This window comes from Tetrahymena thermophila (genome assembly GCF_000189635.1).
Source record: "Tetrahymena thermophila SB210 genomic scaffold scf_8254365, whole genome shotgun sequence".
Taxonomy (NCBI): domain Eukaryota; phylum Ciliophora; class Oligohymenophorea; order Hymenostomatida; family Tetrahymenidae; genus Tetrahymena; species Tetrahymena thermophila.
In genome coordinates, this window is record NW_002476149.1 from 16,734 (window position 1) to 35,796 (window position 19,063).

Sequence of the window (19,063 nt, forward strand, 5' to 3'; positions counted from 1 at the left end):
ACTTTATTTATAGACCAAGCAACATTTTATTCAATAAGCATCAATAAAATTAAATTTGTAAACAATATCAAAAAATTATTAATAATTCTGCCAAATTCTCAATTTAATATTATTTGATCAAAATATCATACAAGCTTTAAAAATAATAAGGATAATTAAGTGAATAAAAGTATGAGTGTTGAAGGTGATTTGATTTAAAATGAAATAGATGAGGATTTAATTTATCTAGAGATGTATGAAGCTATCTTAGAGGAATTGCATGTAGACGAAGATTCAGGAGAAGAAACACCTGAATTAGATTCATTAGGGTTTACAAAAGAGCAAATTTCTTAAATTAGGAAAGGAGGGATATAAGTATTCAAAGAAATACTATAAAAGCGTGTTAGAGAAAGCACTGAATAAGAATAAAATGAAAACGAATATAATTAATAAATCACAAGTATTGACTAATAAGATAATCATAATTAATAAGAAAATGGAAAAATTATAAAGCAACAAACTGAAAATAGTTTAGAATAATAAATTGAAATTCAAAAATCTCCAAATAGTTAGTTAGATGGCACTAAAACTAATTAAATTATTGATGCTTAAGATAATGCTGAAAATCAAAAGGAAGACATCCTATAAAGAAGTAAAAATTAAAAAGAAATAGAGCTATAAAAGACACTGGAAGAAGCTTAATAATAGCAAGAGGAAATTCTTAAACAAACATTATAAAGAGATGAATAAATAGCTTAGGAAAGTGCAGTTTAAAAAGATATAAATTTAAAAGAAGAGTTAACCAATTAAGCATAAGGCTTTATTTAGCAGTAGGATTAGAATTCTCATTATAGTGAGACTGTTGACTAAAGCCAATAAAATTAATAAGAGTAATTTTTAGATATTAAAATTAATAATGAGGATACTCAAAGGAATAATGAGAATTAAATAAATTAACCTGAAAAAAAAGTGAATAATCCTAAAGATATTTAGAATAACTAAATAAATCATGATTAATACCAGCAAGAAGAAAATTATGATTCGTGTTAATTTTAAAATGAAAAACAAGCTTTTAACGATTAAAATTACTAGAGTCTAAAAATTGATTATGAAACAATATCTCCTATTTGCAAAAGAGATTAATATAGAGAATAACAATTTGTTCAATCTTATAATTAACAGTCTCTTTCTGCTAAAAACTCATCAGGAGGAAATGAACAATTTTCAAATTCATCAAATAAATTCAATTCTGCTTAAAACAGTAACGAAAAAAATAAATCTAGTAAAGCTAATAAGATAATTAATGATATTTTTAGTTTGAGTGGAATTAAGGTTGGTTAATACAAAAGTATCACACCCATGGGTTACAGCTCTGTAAATTTAAGTACTTCAAACGTGAACAATCGTAAAGATTATAACTAAAGTGCTTTAACATAATATCAATATGCTAGCACTTCTTCAACAAAAAATACTGATAAAGAAGATTATGTTACTAGACTTTATAGAAAACAAGAAGAAATTGAAGAGAAGATAAGACAGATGTAAGAAGATAAATTAAAAAAAGAATAAGAGAAATATAAAATTGAAATAGCTAAAGGCTCTTAAAAGATATTACAAAAGACTTTTTATAGGAAGCCATCTGATATATCAACTACTTTATACAAAGATTAAATTGAAAAGAGATAATAGCTTCTTGAAGAAAAGAAGAAAGAAAAGATAGAGTCTGAGATTAAAAACTGTACTTTCTACCCATAAACTCTATAAAAAAGTAATATAAATAAGATAGATGGCAAATCTGTAAATTAGTTTTATGATGAATAATAAAAATGGAAACAAAATAAAACATAAACAATAGTTCAAGGTTAACTTGAATAAATAAAGAAAGAGCTTGAAGGGGCCACTTTTCATCCAAAAATTAACAAACAAAGCCAGAGCATAATCAGAGATATTAAAGTTGAAGAAAAACTTATTTAAGATAAAGAAAAGTTTTTAGAAAAACAAAAAAAGTTATCAGAATCTAGCTAGCCATTGTTTAAGCCAGTAATATTGCCAAAATCTCAAGAATTAGCTAAAAAAAGAAAAGAAAAAGAATTTGTTCCTACTTTTGAAGTTTCATCCAAATATAATTGAAAATAGTTAATTATCTATCATAAAATATTTATTTTTTGTTTTATTTTTGTGTTTAATTTGTGAAAAATAAATTGCATTTTTACTAATTATTTTTTTATTTTTACTGAAAAAAAATATAAAATAAAATAAGAATAAGTCAACAAGTTTTTTTATCTTTAATTCACAAAAGTCTTAAACACATAAGCTAAATGTAAGGTTTTAAATAACTTTATGTTTTTAATTGTCAATTTAGAGTGCCTTTTAAATAAGTTTAAAATTTCAACAATAATTATAAACTTTTTTAATTTTCTAATCAGGAATAGCAAAATAAAAACTAAATTTTAAAGTTTTATTTTTCATTCTATTAATAAAATATTATCTTTTAAATTTTATTTGAACATTTAAAACAAATTTATCTTGAATATAATTTTCTCGAAACACCTAAAGTTACTTTTAAAAAGCTTAAGTGTATAAATAGGTATAAAAGCAACTATGAGCTAAATTTATATATTTTAATTTTATATGTTGTAATTTAAATGATTACTAAACTAAAATAAAAAAAATATAATTTTATCAATTTCATATTTTATTCAAATATATTCTATTTATGATTTTTCATAACTTAAAAGCTTTGAAAATACTTTGTAAACCTTTACAAGCTTCATCAGAGAGATCACAATTCATATTAGAGACTTCATTAAACAAAAATCCTAATGACCAAGTAGGTTCAGCACCTTTAATTTTGCTAGGTGATTCAATAAATCTATTGCCTACTTTATATCCATCAATTAAAAGGGTAGAAGCGTACAAACCTAAGAAGCATTTTGTAGAAATATAAGGATTGGTAGGTTCTAACTCGGAAACTGTCTAGAAGTCGAGGCTGCAGAAATTTTAGGCTTTTTCAAGTAATTAGTAAGGGCTAAAAGGAGAAGACATGTTAAAAGATGTCATGGCTGCATTAACACCACTGACAGCAATGATTTAAGTGCTTTCAGGAATCTATAAAAAATTATAAATAATACTTAATTAAATAAATATTAATAATTATTTTTAGTTTACAATTGCTTGGTAAGTACTGTTTATTGAACATGATTAATATGAATAATTGCAGTTTGTAGAATTTAAAAACTCTTGAATATTTCTCACACATTCTTCTGCATTTGAGTTACCTTCATATTATTAAAAAATATTAAAATATTTTATAGAAAAATTAATGTAGCTACCTTAAATGGTAGTGCCATTTAACTATGTTTCGTATCCGTTGTTGTAGCAGCCTGTAAAAGTGATGTTACTAGTTTTGTTTGTGGAGAGTTAAACAACCTTTTAGTTAATTGTAAGTTTTTGAATATAATGTATTTAATAAGTAAAATAAATTGTAAGTTTTTATGATAAAATTAGTATTTTTTTTTCAATCAAAGTAATGATAAGTGTATTTATTACATTGTTTCTTGCTTGGTCATTACCATATCCTAAATAAGAAATAGAATATAGAGTGTAGTCATTATTTTCAGGAAGAGTGACATTGAAGTCGTATTCGTCAGTTTGCTCAGGAGGAGCAGGTTTGAAGGAAATTTGAGTTGAAGCTCCACCAAGATCGATAGTTGCAAATGTTTGATTGTTGGTGCCATATAAATCGGTGTTGTTCTTTATAGTTCCTTTTAAATAATTAGTTGCAATCCACAAGAATGTTCCTTCTTCTTAGCCTGTAATTACTCTGTTCCATTTATCGCCTTAGAAATAAAATCCACTGTTATTGAAGAATTAGTAGGTTTATGCAAGGATAGCTGTTTATTGCTCAATAGGAATAAGTCTCATACCAGCAGTTGCTCCTAACATGATAGGAGTAGTAGATTATAATTCAGTTGGTACAACAGACTTTACTTTAAGTAAAAGTCCGCTCAAATAACCTTCAATTGCTGTCAAATTATTAGCAAAGGTAGATAAACCTGGTGATATTTTATCACTAAGAATTGTAACAGGATTAATCTAAGGAATTGAGACATCATTTCTGCAAGGCCATGAGTAGACACCAAGTTTAGTTGAAGATGAACCTGCATCAAAAATGACACCATAGCAAGTTTAGTTAGTTTATAAAGCATCAGAAGTTAATCTTAAGCTTTATGAACTCTAACTGCTTAAGGAGTTCATGACAACAACCATAACAGTGAATAATAAAATAGCGACTGTTATGCTTTTAGCTTTTTGAGATATCATTTATCAATCTTTTAATCAATTTAAATACTCTGAAAAAGGACTTAATTTATTTATTAATGGATATAAAAAATAATTAATTTTTGTTTGAATTAAAGAGTTGAATTAAATTTTCTTATCAGGTATTCTAAATTTATGAATAATTATTAGTGTTTTATCAATCTAATAATATTGTAAATTGTATGGATTTAATTTTATCTTCTAAGTAATTGTTTAGATTACATTAATCATCTTGCGATGAGGGTCTTACAATATTTTTAAACCTTAAATCAAATTACAATGATTAAATTACCATTAAAGTTTGTCATAGAATAATAAATTTTAAAATTTCTATAAAAATATTTTACTCTTAAGTTTTTTTCATTAAAATAAAATTAGAGAATAACAATATTTTAAGCACTAAATTTAACTTTTTGATTCACTTGATTATTAAGAAATTTATTAAAATGCAAATAAATTGCTGATTTTAAAATAATATCTGGCAAAATTTTATTACTAAAAAATCAAAACTAATTGTATAATTGTTAATATAAAATCCATAATTTGGAAATTTAGTGTAACTTTAATGAAATAAAGCAAATTATCAATTGAGAAATAATCATGTTTGTAAAAAAAATGTCTAATTAGTTTATTAAATATCTAATTTAGTAAATAAATAATATCCCATTAAAACCAACACTCATTTAAAAACTAGATTGATATTTAAATTTATACGATCAAATAAGGTTTGATAGTTTTTTTAATTTTTATTTTGCTTATTTAAAGGAAATGAACAAGTTAAATAAAATATCTTATTTCTTAATAAATCTGGAATTATCATTTTTTATTTAGATTAGTTAAAATATATTTTTTTATAATTTAGATTCAATCACTTAAACTTTTAAAATATACATACAAAATCCTATTTTTCTACTTTTAACTATTATTAATGTAAGAGACAAAAATTCAAATCATAAAATTTTCCATTTCAATTAAAAACACTAAATAATTTATTCTTTTGAAAAAAAAGATATAAAATATTAATAAAAAAATGAGAATAAATTAAAGGAATTATTTTAATAAGTAAAAAAAAAAAAAATAGTTCTAACTAATAGAACTAAATTCTTAATATTTTTATGTGATTATTTTATTTTAAAAAAATAAACTATAAATTCATAAATTTAAATTTTATTAAATATTTTGATTTACTTTCACGATTTAATTAGTAGAATAAATTTAAAAAAGATTTGGCTTATATTTAACAATAGATGATACTCTATTTTAATTGATAGACAAACATTAAAAAATCAAATAATTATCAATTTAGAGATTTGACAATGAATTTAAAAGTATTATGCTTTAATTATCTAAAATGTCAATCAATTTTATTATAAAATTGTTAGTTATCATCAGATAATCCCATCTCTACTTTTAAAGAAGTTATTATTAATAAAATTTTTTCCCAAAAATGGTTTTTACGTGAACACTAATTTAGGTAAGATGTAATGAGGATTTACAGTAAATTATAAAATTAATGAGAAGTAATTAATATTGCCTATATGTTATAAACTCTTAATAAATAATTATTTACTTTAAAATGATTAAATAAAAAAAATATTTTTTCTATAAAAAATAAAATTTAAAAAATTCATATTTTTTTTTTGACATAATTAATCATTTTACTTACCAAAGATGAAAGCTAATATTAACTTGATAAATTAAAGGAGATATTTGGAGTTAATTGTATAAATTCTTCATACTATGAAATACTTCTATTAGTATGCTTTAGAGAATTGGCGCTAATTAATTTGTATTTTAATTAATCAAGCTTCAAAATTCTATTAAATTTTAAGTAGAGAAAATTTTCAAACTAAATTTTTTAAGATTAATGAATCCAAACTATCCTTCAATTAAAGTTAAGTAGTTAGCTTACCAAAAGAAATTTATCCAAAGATAAGATAGTTTCTCTTCCTAAACAAATGAAAACTCTCAATAAAGTAGTAAAAGTTTTAGATCCAAAGATCCTGTTTTGGAGAATACACCTATTCATCTCAACATTTTGCATAAAGATAAGCATACAAAACTAAATATAAACAATATTGAAGTTTATTTTCCTCATAAACCTTATGATGTTTAAGTAGTATACATGGAGAGTGTCATAAAATGTTTATAAGAAAGAACTCACGGTTTATTAGAATCTCCGACTGGTACAGGAAAAACTTTATCTATGCTTTGTGCGTGTTTAGGATGGCTATAATAAAGGAGAGAGTAATAATAAGGAATTAAAGATATTATTCCAAATAGAATTATTTATTGCTCTAGAACTCATAGTTAAATATAGCAGGTAGTTAAAGAAATAAAAACAACAGCTTATTAGCCAAAGATAATAGTGTAAGGTTCAAGAGAGCAGTATTGCATTAAGAAAGAATTTTAATAGTTGAAAGGAGGTCTACTAAATACTTCATGCTAAAAAGCAATTAGCCAAGTATGCTTTTATTTATTTTAAAATTGTTAATGAATCTAAGATTATTTATTGTTAGTCATAAGCAATTTTATTTCTTAATTGAATGAATTTTGAAATAATTTTATTTAAAATTTTTTACTTTTATATTCTATAGCTTAATCCACAAACTTACTGTAGATACTTTAAGGGAACTATGGATGAAAGCAGAGATTTTTTTAAACTTAGAATGCCAGATATAGAGGACTTAAGAAGTGATGGATATAACAATAATTACTGTCCCTTTTATCATACCTAGAAAGTTAACAATGCAGTAGATGTTCTTTTTCTTCCATATAACTATTTACTTGATAGAAATGTGATGAATTAAGCTAATATAAATATAAAAAACGCTGTAATTATATTTGATGAAGCTCACAATATACACAAATCAGCAGAAGAAGGTTATTCTTTGTTTTTAAACTATTCTTCTTTGTGTGCTGCCGAAGCTGATTTGCTAAATCTTCTTAAGTATATTGAAAATGGGTATGTAGATGACTAAAATAATTCAACTTCGCCTGCACCTTTAGGTGCTGCAAAAAGAGGAACACCTATCAAAGAGTTAAGCGAATTCGACACAAAAAATTTTACTAGCTCCTCATTTGACTGTAAGGCAATGCTTGGGCCGATTTAGGAATTAAGAAATTATTTTAAACAAATGGCCTTAAAATAGATAAGAGAAAATTAATAAAACTAGTATAATGAATACAACTGTGATAATATTTAGATTTAGAATGGTAAAGACATATTCGAATTGATCTAAATCCATACAAGAACATCAAAAGAATAAATTAATGAAAATTCTGTTGATAAATACATGAAGGCTCTTGATAAATAAAAAGGCACATAATTTGTTTCATTTGAAAACGGATTGAGCTAAAGTAATTTAGCATAATATATAGACAAAGCTTATAAAGCAATTAAAGACTTGAGTATAGGAGCTTCACATCATGGTCTAGAAACTTGGGTCAAATTCTTAGAAGGATTAAAAGATTTATGGACTAGTCACAATGAATTTAATTTAAAAACGAAAAAGTCAGACAATCCTTCATAGTTATGTTAAACTAATGATGTCATGCAAGACTATAAGCTTTATTTTGATTTAGAAGATCCAGAAAATCCATAATTAAATCTTACTTGCCTTAATCCCAGCTTGAATTTCAAAAAAATTCTTCAGTAAGATCCTCATTGCTTACTTTTTACCTCAGGAACATTAAAACCATTTAATTTTTGGAAGACTGAGTTGCAAATTCCATTTAACGTAATCCTTGAAAATAAGCATGTCATAGATTCGAAAAAGCAGCTTTTTTCTGCTGTGATAAAAGGTAGACCTTCAAAATCATCTGTTATCACAACATATAAGCAAACCTTTAACTTTAGCTATGAAAAAAGAAAGGATTAAGATATGATTTTAGATCTTGGTAATGCTCTAGCTGAACTTTTTGAAATTATTCCGAATGGTGTTTTAATCGTTTTTCCATCAAATTAACTAATGAATTAGTGTAGATCTTAATGGTCAAATTTCTTTTCTAATCAAAATAGCAACAATTAATAATAAAAAATATACAATCGCTTATTATCAAAGAAATTCATTTACTGGGAAGGAAAAACTAATACTGAAACAATGAGTGCTATGTAAGATTTTAGATAAAAGTCAAAAACGTAAAAAGGTTCTGCATTTTTTTGTGTAGCAAGAGGTAAAATTACAGAAGGTATTGACTTTGCTGATGAATCTGCAAGAGCAGTTATTTTAATAGGTAAATATTTAAAAAAATCTATTTAATTTTTAACATATTTATTTTTTACTAGGCTTACCATATCCTCCACTTAAAAATATCAATATATAAGTAAAAAAAGACTATTTAAATCAATAAAGTAAATTAAATTCTTAAAGAATAAATGGAAATGAATGGTATGTGCAAGAAGCCATCAGAGCGATGAATTAATCCATTGGAAGAGTAATTAGGCATATTAACGACTGGGGAAGTGTTATATTTTTAGATGAAAGATTTGGACAATAAGATATAATAAAACACATGCCTTCTTGGTGCTTAACACAATAAATTGATTCATTTGATTAAGCTCTTATATAGTTATCGCAATTTTTTAGTGAGAAAAAAATGGCCTCTAAATAAAAATAAGAGGAGCTAAGAAAATAAATTAACTTAAAGAAAAAAGATAATTTAGAATTAGAATAAGCAGAATAATAATCATTTAGTAATACATAAAAACCATAACATGGTATTTAAGTAGTTTAAAAAAGGGCTTTTGATTTTACTTCTGTTAAAAGCTTATAAAATTAAATTTAGAAGCCTTAGAAACTTTTTAAATAAAATATTTTAGTAAGCAAAGATGAGGAATCTCAAAAAAGTTACTAAACACTTGAAAAACCAGTCTAAAATATAAAAAAGAATCCTTTTTGCTAATCATCTGATGATGAAGAAAACTAACCTGAGTAAAAATTTTAAATAGTTAAACCTAGTTAATCAATAAAATAAGAAAATAATTAAAATACTACTTCAAGCTAATTTGATTTTTCTAAGCCAATAAAAATAAAATCTTCTTAAGATAAAATTATGATTAAAAACGTCTCTTCTAATGTAAATAATTAACAAAATGTAATGAGTACAAAAAATTCTATTTACACAAATAAAATATTTTTTGAATCTTGAGACTAACTATTTCAATTTTAATTTTAAATTAAAATATCATATTTAAATAACAAAATTTCCGATATAAAATCTGTGAAATTAAACTTAATTATCTAAATCATAGTTTAATAACTAAATCAATTGCTAGCTGTTTAAATAAATTTTAATTTGTAAAATATAAAATATATTTATTCAATAAATTTTAATAGTATTTATTTGATAGCTTAATAAAAAAAACTTTACTTTTTGTAGAATTATGTTTGTTATGCAAAATTTTAATAATTAAATAAATAAATTTCACTTTCAAAATTAATTTTTCATTAATTATCCAGGGTTGTAAAAGATAATATTCTATTATAAATTTATTGAGAATATGAATAGAATAAGAATAATAATTCTCCTTCATATTCTATCAAAAATAAATTAAATTTAATATTTTTATTCATTATCTAAAATAATTTGCAACTTAGATAAATTTTCTTATTCTAGATCTTATTTAATTTGAAATATGATAATTATTCTTATTATATATTTTAAATTATTTGTATTGATATTAAATTCTTATTCTAATTTAATTTATAATGATTAATATAAAACATAAAAAAAATAAGTTTTACCTTAACATAACAATTTAAATTTGGTATGCAAACCTTCATATTTACAAAATTCAATATTTTAGCACTATCTCAGTTTAATCTCTGCCCCTTTATTGAGGGGCTAGGGTATATTTTTGATTAAAATGTTTGCATAGTGAAGATTTTTTAACTTTTAGAATAGCTTAAATGTTATTTAAAAATAGTTGATTGATTGCCAATTTAGCAGAAAACTCTCATCCTCTTTCTTGATACTTACTGGCTGTAATACTTTTTAAAAATTCATATATTCATAGTTTTTACTTTTAGATTGCATAAGAAAGATTAAAAATACAAAGGTTACATAAATATTTTATTAATTTATTAAAAGTTCTAAAAAATAAAAATTTTTCATTAAATTAAAATTTATATAATAAATATTTTCTACTTATTTTAAATTTAAATTTGATTTATAAATTTATTCTTTTGAAATCAAATTTAAATCTTCTATTTTAACATGAACTATAAAATTTCATTCTAAATTTTAATTATCATTAGAAGCAAAAAATTTAAAACTCTCAAAACTACTAATGTTACTATTAGATAAACTGTATTTAAAGTATTAATACTTGTTTCAAAAAATAAAACAAAATTAGTTATATAATATAAAAAAGCTAATATTAATATCTTTAAGTTTTTAGTCTAATTTTTATTGAAATATTTTTAGTTACATCAAATGTACTTTCAATTTAAACTTAGTAAAGAATTTTTACTATTTTTTAATCACATACGATGAAGTTAGCGAATCATATGAAGTGTTACTTCTTCTTGTAATTTATCTTCTGGAATAATAGTGAGAAGTAAGTTCATTTCTTAAATTCTGATGAATAGTAGATTCCAATGAGTAATTATAGTTAACATAATGATAAGTCCAAAAATAACTATTCCATATATTAAATAATTTTGCAAGAAAGTTTATATACTTAGGGAAACTGTTGATATACTGGTGTTTTGATAAAAATCACAAAAAAGTGCAAATCACAAAAAAGTGCAAATCTCATGCTGTGTTTTAGAACTAAAAAGAAAAATCATAGAAAAAATATTAGAAATTGAAAAAAGACGATAATTAATATAATAAATAAGGGATTAAGAAAAGTACTTTTAAAAATAAAAACAAATGAATTAATTTGTTGAAAATACTCAATATTTTTATTTGTTTCATGTATTTTAAATATTTGTTAATACAATTTTTTCTTATTTTTTAACACTTTTGTTCATTTATTATAAAAAAGTATTATTTGGAAATATTTTGAGATTTGAGATTTGCGATTTCAACTTTTTTGAGATTTGCACTTTTTTGTGATTTTTATACATAAATCGATATACTAGAGTTAATTGCTGCACTATAGGCATCAAATAGCTCGTCTTCACTTAAAAAGCTAAACACAAACCCTTCTAAATGTGGTTATGAATTCAAAAAGACTTTTAATTAATCTTCAGGAGTCTTGGTTGGATTTAAAACTTCAGGATATTCTCTTACAAACTTATCTTTTTGTGATATTGCATTTATAATTCCTAGAACTTACTGTTTATCCTTACAAGGATATGTTGAAAGATATTAACAACCTCGCCCTTCTTACATATCTTTTAATTGCGAAACTATATAAGATGGGAATGGATTTTTACCATATATTATATCTGTGTTTTATTGCTAAATGTCATAAAGTGTCTTCAAGCTCTAATCAATTTAATTATAAAATTCTTCTAGATTAGTTACTTGATAGTCTGACCAAAGATTGTCTCTTACATAAAAGTCAAAAGATAGAAGTTCTGTTGCAATTTTTAGATTTACCATGATAACATGCAGATTGATACTTCTTTAATTCATCTATACAGGGACTTTAAGTGAATCAACACTTTAACTTAAGTAGATGATAAGAATCAAAAAAAATATGGTGTTCAAAATTGTTAATATAAACAATGTTAAGAATCTATCAAATATTCTCAAGTTTTATACTCCTATTCTAGACTAAAGAGTGTAATTATTTCCACCTGATGAGCCAAATTTATTAGAAGAACCATATTGTTTACTTTTTACGCTTCTGCTAACATTTTACTATTACAAAGCTTATTTTTGTTTGTTAAAATGAGTTAAATGAAGTTAGTTTTTGATTTTTGGTTGAGATGAGAAGAAGCTTTTACCCATTTATAAAGTACTGCTCATTTGGAAATTGCTGGTTTCAATTAGCTGACCTCCAGAAACTTACAATTATTTTTTTGCTTATTTTACATTTGCAGTACTCCTCATTTTATTTTTAGAATTTAGAAGTGAGAGTTAATTTTATTGTGAATAATGTTTTGAAGATTGAGATTAATTCAAATCTCTGTTTTCTTTGGCCTACATATTAAATATATCAAAGTAGTTATAATTGAGCCAGTCTATATAATCAACATTAACAAGTTATTTACAGACTTGAATCTTTGCTTTTTCCATTTCAGATTAATCATAGTTTATTCTAGTAACAATCATCATAATTTTTTCCTCATAAAAATTAATAGATTTAAGTACTGGAATGGATATTATGGCAACTAAAATTATACTAAATATAGCACAAATGATGACAATGTAAAATTTGTTTATTAAACTGTTAACTGAATTAATAGTGTCATCAACAAGATAGTTAATAGATTGTAAGATTTAATTACTAAAATTAAAATAATTTGTTCTCAAATATAAAAAAGAATCTACTCTAACATAGTCTTTAAATGTTTGGTTCATTTAATAGATAAATTATTCTTAAAAGGAAAACTACAAAGCCTTTGAAACGTTCTAAAGTTACTATTTTCTTTTAACATATACTGTATAAGTTAATTCCTAACTATCTTACTAGTCCTATAATTATTGTAGTTGTAATTGCATCAATTAAGTATTATAAGTTTCAGAAACATTTTTATATTCGTTAATTGCACTATTCATATATAGATTATAAGTTGTTTTTATTGAATTATCAGTATCTATTAAATAACCCAGTTACACTTCTAATGAAAGATAATATCCGAATAAAACTTTACCATAAGCTCTTAACAGTCTACGGGGTTATCTTAATACTATTACATTACTAGCAAACCTCTATTAATTAATTAATTAATTAATTATATTTATTTGATTTAATAAATAAAATTTATATTTTCTAATAAAAAAAATAGTTAAGTTAGTTAGTTAGTTACCTGCATATCATTTTGGATAGTTATAAGATTTGTAATATCTAAGCATAAAAAAGTTACCAGAAAAATTAATAACAGAAATTTATATTGCTAAGCTGACTTTGGAATCTTCTACTTGATCAAAATTTCTAAATTTTTTTTATATTTAATTAATAAAACTAAATAAAATTGCTTATTTAAATTAACCTTTTAAGAATATGCCTGCATAACTACTGGAGGTTCTTGAAGATGAATTTACACTTGCTCTTTATAGGCTATTTTTTCCTGTAATCATTCCTTTTTGGTTTAAAATTTTAGCAACTGCTTATTCCTAAGCTACATTATTTGAGTCTTCGGCATCTTCATTTTATTCTTTTTATGAGGAATTACTGCTTACAATTTTAATTTAGTCTATTTATTAATTAGATTTAAAGATAGTCTTTTCAGTTTGTTCATTTATCTTTATTTAATATCTCTTTGTTTATTCTTTAGCATTTTACTGAGTTTCAAGTATTTGCTCTATTTTAATAAATTTTTTTACCTATAAATTATTGATATAAAATTTACCTGTTGAATAGAATGATATTTTCTTTTAATGATTAAGCTAACTTTAATTTATTATAGATTAAGTTTACTTTTAGTTCTAATCTTAAAATTATGAGTTAGATTTGTCTAAGATAGGTCTTGCTGATATATCTAAATAAGACTAATCTTTTTCCTTTTGGTCAACATTTTTTTAATATATGTCTATACTAGTATTAAATGCATGCAATTTTGATTATTCAAGAGCATTTTAAAATATTTAATCCTAATTTTCTTATACATTTTTTAACTCACTTACAAAACTTTAATCTAAATTATTATCACTAATTTAATAGCTTAAGAAATTCTAGGATTTTAATTCTTGCAAAAAAACTTTTTTTTGTCCATCTCTTTGAGTGTTACTATCCAATATAGCCAGATTTCTTATAGGAATTTTATCCATACTTAATTCAATCATTGAATTGTCTGTTTACTATCTAAAAGTCATTGGCAAATATATATCTTCTTTATAGATTTATTCATAATTTAGATTTTTAACTTAAAATTTTGTTTTTAGATCCCTTCTTTCCTATTCTAAAATGAAAGCACTTTCAGTAAAAGCTATTTCAAAAGCTTTACTAAAAGTATAGCAAAGAGATCTTTTCTATAATATTTTTTTTATTTAATAATTAGGGTCAAGTTGAATTAATTAATTTTTCTATGAACAAAAGTTTTAAACTAAATTTTCTAGCTAAGAGTTGTGCTAATCTTAAAATTCTTTACTTGACTTATTATTACTAATTTAGGTAATAGCTTAATTATAAATTTTATCAAAGTCAATATCCTCACTTTAAGCATCACTTTCATCAAATTAACTAGTATCACTACTTTTAAAAGAAGAATTGTTCTTATTTTCTCGCTTTTATTCTTTTTTCTATACTTTACCCCAATCTTCACATTCTTCTTCAAAGGCTTTTTATTTTTGAAGTTATTTTTTTTAAATAATAGATTCATTTTAGTTAAATTTTGTTGTGTTTTATAGAAAGAGTTAAATAAATTTATTTAAAATAAATAATAAAAAATCAAAGATTTTTTTAAATTTTAAAACTTACAAATTAATTAAAATTTCAACTAAAATTATTAAAAGTTTAAAAAAAAAATAAAATTTCAATTTTAAACCTGTAACTTACTGCTGTGATTATAATAACTAAAGCATATTTTTAGGAATATCTTTAAAATCTTCTCTTGCTGAACGTGATTTTTGAGGAGCTAATTATTCTACAATTAAGGTAGAGTCATTACTTAACTTATTGTTTTCTTAAGAACTCAATTTTATCTCATCAGTTGTATCTATAGCAGCAGAATTAGATACATTTTTAAGAAATATAACACCCTATAGCTAGTCTATCAGCTAGAAAATAGAAGTAGTTGATCTAAGATACTTTACTAGATTTCTTATGAATGTTTCTTTTGGTTTATATTTAATTTTTTTTTCACACTATTTTACTGTTATATTCTCAATCTTTACTTAAAAATATATATCTTAGAATTCATCTTTGTACTCTTTTTGTTTAGTATTCATAGTAAATTAGCTGCTTATTGATTTATTATTGTATTTTGTTTACGTTTGCTAAGTTTTTTGGTTTAATAAACAATATTAGAGTTAATATTCAAACATCATCTTATACTCCATTTATTATTTAGAAACTTGAGAATTAGTTGTTTAGATCATTCTAGCTTTATTAAATAAATCTGTATCTTGTAAATCTCTTGCTTGAGCTGCTTTTCCTGATAAAAGCCTATCTGTTGAATCATGATGACTTCTGTTCGTGCTCTAACCTATATTTTAGTCTTCATATTATTTAAGCAATTTTAAACTAGATTTATCAAGTAAGTCAATATCTTCATATCTGTAGTTATTCTTCAGAGATCCTTGCGAGTATTAAACTTTTTAATTTAGAAATCTCATGAATTTTTTTTATGCATTAAATGGATTCGAAGAAAATCTCATTGAGCCAAATGAATCTTCAATCATAGTTGTCATAGTACTGAGACTTTTTGATTTTGTATTAACAGAAGCCTTTGAATCACCAAGAAATTATTAATCTGAAATGCTTTTTTCAGTTAAATCTTAATAGATCAAATCCCTATTTTTAATGATCTTTTTAACTATCTTAGGAAACATTAATAAAGCATTCAGTTTTTATATAGCAGCATCTCCATTAGGTAGCCTGTTGAATTCTTAGAAAAGGATCTTAGCTATATGTCTTGTCATAGCAACAATTTAACCACTTCTATGAAAAATAATATAATCTTACTCTGCTCTATTTTTTAAGATAATTCCATTCATTCGAAAATCTTGAGAGGATGTGTTGAATGAGAAATCAAAGTGGATTTTTACTGGAAATATATATCCATCATTTTGTTTTATATGTGAGAGAATCGTTTTATCTTACATTTTTGATCGAATAGACTACCCTTAAATAAAATTTTTCAATAAGTCATTATGAACTCTTCCTATAAAATTAGGCATTAAGTCGTTGATATGATTTATTTTCATAAAATCTTGCTTTTAAGAGAATCCAAAAAATGATGCTGTTTTTTCATCTTTTTTACTAACAATTTTCCCTAGGTTTTCAGATAGACTAATTTCTATAACGCATATATCACCTTTAATCATACTTACATTTTTTAGCTAATCTAGTTCAGCAAGTGTGTCTCTCTTTTTTAATTCTAAAATCTGAGTCTCTATTTAGATAGATTTTATTGTATCATTAACTACAAATAAGTAAAATATCTAAGTTAGTTTTTAGAATTATAAACTGTTCTCAATATCAGGATTTATCTATATAGCTTTTTTTATTGCTCTTAGATATGTACTTTTTACTTAATTAAGCTCTTTCATTAATTTAATAGCATCTATTTATAAGTCATTCATAGACTTGTATCCATCTTATAATTTAACCCAAAGCTCATGTTTATGGTCTATGAGCTGTAAAAATTAGGGCATATACTTCGCACATATTTGTTCAACATCTATAATTGATTGCACAGTTAGCTCATTTTTTACTGTCCTACTCAATTTCGAGTTTCTACTATTTTTTATTTAATCTCCAAACATTTTCAAATTTTGAGAACCTACTTAATCAATTTAGGATTCTATGTTATCTTAGATCTTTTGGCTAATTATATTAGCAATCGTATTAAAGTATATAGAAAAAGATGTCTTCCTTAGTTGTAATACTTTTAATTCATAGTAAGCCCTTACTTGATTATTCTAGTATTTCATCATAAAAGAGATATATTTTAAAGAAAGCTTTTCAAATTCTTAAGTATTCTAACTCAAACATTTCTGTGAAAACATCCACTAAAATATTCCATCAACAAATTTGTAAATTAATTTAATATTGATTTCGCTTTAAATTAAATGACCAATTTCTTAGTCAGTTGCTTCTCTGAATATTTCTTACTTTTAATTTATAGAGGAGTCATTGATTATTTTCATATTAAGGCAAGGATATTTGAGACAAATGCAATTTACTATTTTACAATTGCTTCTATGTAATTTATATGCTTTTTGAATTTTTACTTTAGCTTCTTCATTGTAAATACTTTTCTCTCCTAAAACAACCATCTATTCTAGATAATAATCTAAATTAGGAATAATCTTTTCTAAAACCCAGTTTCTTTTCAACATACTTTCATACTAGAAATTTAAGGCCTACTAGAGGGTAACACTTAACACTAAAGTACTTAAGATAGACATGTAAAACATCTCTTAACCATTTATATTTCGACCTAATAAATAAAAGTTACTGCATGTAACAATGCCTTCGAAATAGGCAATGATAACTAAATAAAACTTAGAAATATCTTAGTCTGTAAAAGGTATAGATAGAAAATAGTCAATAATACTTACGCAACCATAAATTTGAGATAACACATGCTTCGCCTATTTAGCTCCTTATATACTTCCATTAAAATCAATAAATGGGATAATAATTCTTATTGTAATCAAAAATTAAAAAAGAAAAGTTGATTTTCTTTTCAAAACATTTTTTTCTAGAAATTCATAATTTCTAAAATAATAGCTTGTTATAAAAGCTGTTGCTATTGCCAAACTTATCCCAATTATACTTAATATAGTTTACCATGTAGGTACCTCACATTAAGATCTAGAAGTAAAGTGAGTATATTAGCTTGAAAAAATACTTTTTTAGCTGCAAAACAGTAATGAGCAATTCAACTCTATATACTAAGAAAGAAAGACATTCAAGTAGAAGGTAAAATATAGGTTCAATAATTCGTTTATTTTCAAGAAAGTTTAATAATGATTATTATAAAAATCCTTGAGATATTCAATACAAAGAGTTAAAATAGCTACATATGCAAAATAAAGAAATAAAATTATATGAGCAATTATGTAAACTGTAATCGAAAGATTATCGTTTCGCTTCAAATTTAAAATATTTACTATGGAAACCATTTCGCAAATATAAAAAAATGACTTTAGCTTACTTTCATCAATTGTTACCATTTGGAAATCGCTGAATAAGTAAATCAATATTTGCAAATAAGATATGAGGATTATAAATTTGAAAACTATTTTTGGTATTTCAAACCTGGGCTTATCTTCAATTATAGAAAGAATAGTGTCTTAGCAAGATTTTAAAAAGTTAAAATACACCATTTTCTTTAAGTTTATATGAATTTCACTCTTTTTTTAATTAAATCTATTTATTAATTAATGCTTTGATTTAAACCAATCTTTAAAAAATAATTACAAATGGAAACTTGTAAAACTAAAATAATTAATGCCAATTAGAATTTTTCATTAATCAAATAAGATACAATAGTTTAAATTTATTTTTGTAAGCGATTTTTATCAAAGGTATCAATCTTCAAAAAAAATATTTGGAAATAAAAGACTCTATTACATATCAATGATGAGTTTTTAAAAAAATTTTGAAAACCATAATTAAATTTAATTTTAAATTTGAATCAAAATATAAATGGTAAAATCTAAAACAATAAAAATACTACAAATAAAAAAATATTTTAAATAAAATAAATATAAAAATTTGTTTTTAACAATTAGCAAAAATTTATTTATATGGGAATTAATGAGGATTAAAGATATATTAAAATTATTAAATAATTAAATTAATAAAAATTTTTTTATTTTATGTTAATATTCTTATATTATGTTGAATAAATTAAATAAAAATTAATTTAAATTCTGAGATAAAAAATAAATTTAATATCCTTTTTATTACTAATTTAAATAATTTTTATCAATGTAAATTATAAAAGAAATTATGATATTTATTTTATAA

General features: G+C 23.3%; 4 protein-coding genes across 4 annotated transcripts; 2 read left to right on the forward strand and 2 right to left on the reverse strand. All coding sequences in view use genetic code 6, as the record gives it.

Annotated features, from left to right (window-relative positions):
* Positions 1–171: 171 nt before the first annotated feature.
* Positions 172–2,109, forward strand: TTHERM_00684470 (hypothetical protein; the record flags this gene model as incomplete). Its single annotated transcript, XM_001025148.1, has 1 exon — positions 172–2,109. The coding sequence occupies one exon, from the start codon at positions 172–174 to the stop codon at positions 2,107–2,109; it is 1,938 nt and encodes a 645-aa protein (XP_001025148.1).
* A 594-nt stretch (positions 2,110–2,703) lies between these two features.
* TTHERM_00684480 (GDA1/CD39 nucleoside phosphatase family protein) lies at positions 2,704–4,302 on the reverse strand (the record flags this gene model as incomplete). The annotated part of the gene is made up of 4 exons (XM_001025149.3): positions 2,704–3,087; positions 3,148–3,257; positions 3,312–3,408; positions 3,529–4,302. The coding sequence occupies 4 exons, from the start codon at positions 4,300–4,302 to the stop codon at positions 2,704–2,706; spliced, it is 1,365 nt and encodes a 454-aa protein (XP_001025149.1).
* A 1,864-nt stretch (positions 4,303–6,166) lies between these two features.
* TTHERM_00684490 (DNA repair helicase (Rad3)) lies at positions 6,167–9,450 on the forward strand (the record flags this gene model as incomplete). Its single annotated transcript, XM_001025150.1, has 3 exons — positions 6,167–6,763; positions 6,897–8,535; positions 8,588–9,450. The coding sequence occupies 3 exons, from the start codon at positions 6,167–6,169 to the stop codon at positions 9,448–9,450; spliced, it is 3,099 nt and encodes a 1,032-aa protein (XP_001025150.1).
* A 1,171-nt stretch (positions 9,451–10,621) lies between these two features.
* TTHERM_00684500 (transmembrane protein, putative) lies at positions 10,622–18,482 on the reverse strand. Its single transcript, XM_001025151.3, has 5 exons — positions 14,907–18,482; positions 13,773–14,699; positions 13,413–13,724; positions 13,230–13,354; positions 10,622–13,131 (listed from the first exon to the last, which is right to left on the reverse strand). Exons 1-5 carry the CDS (start codon positions 18,415–18,417, stop codon positions 11,059–11,061), a joined length of 6,948 nt encoding a protein of 2,315 aa, XP_001025151.3. The 5' UTR covers positions 18,418–18,482; the 3' UTR covers positions 10,622–11,058.
* Positions 18,483–19,063: the final 581 nt, after the last annotated feature.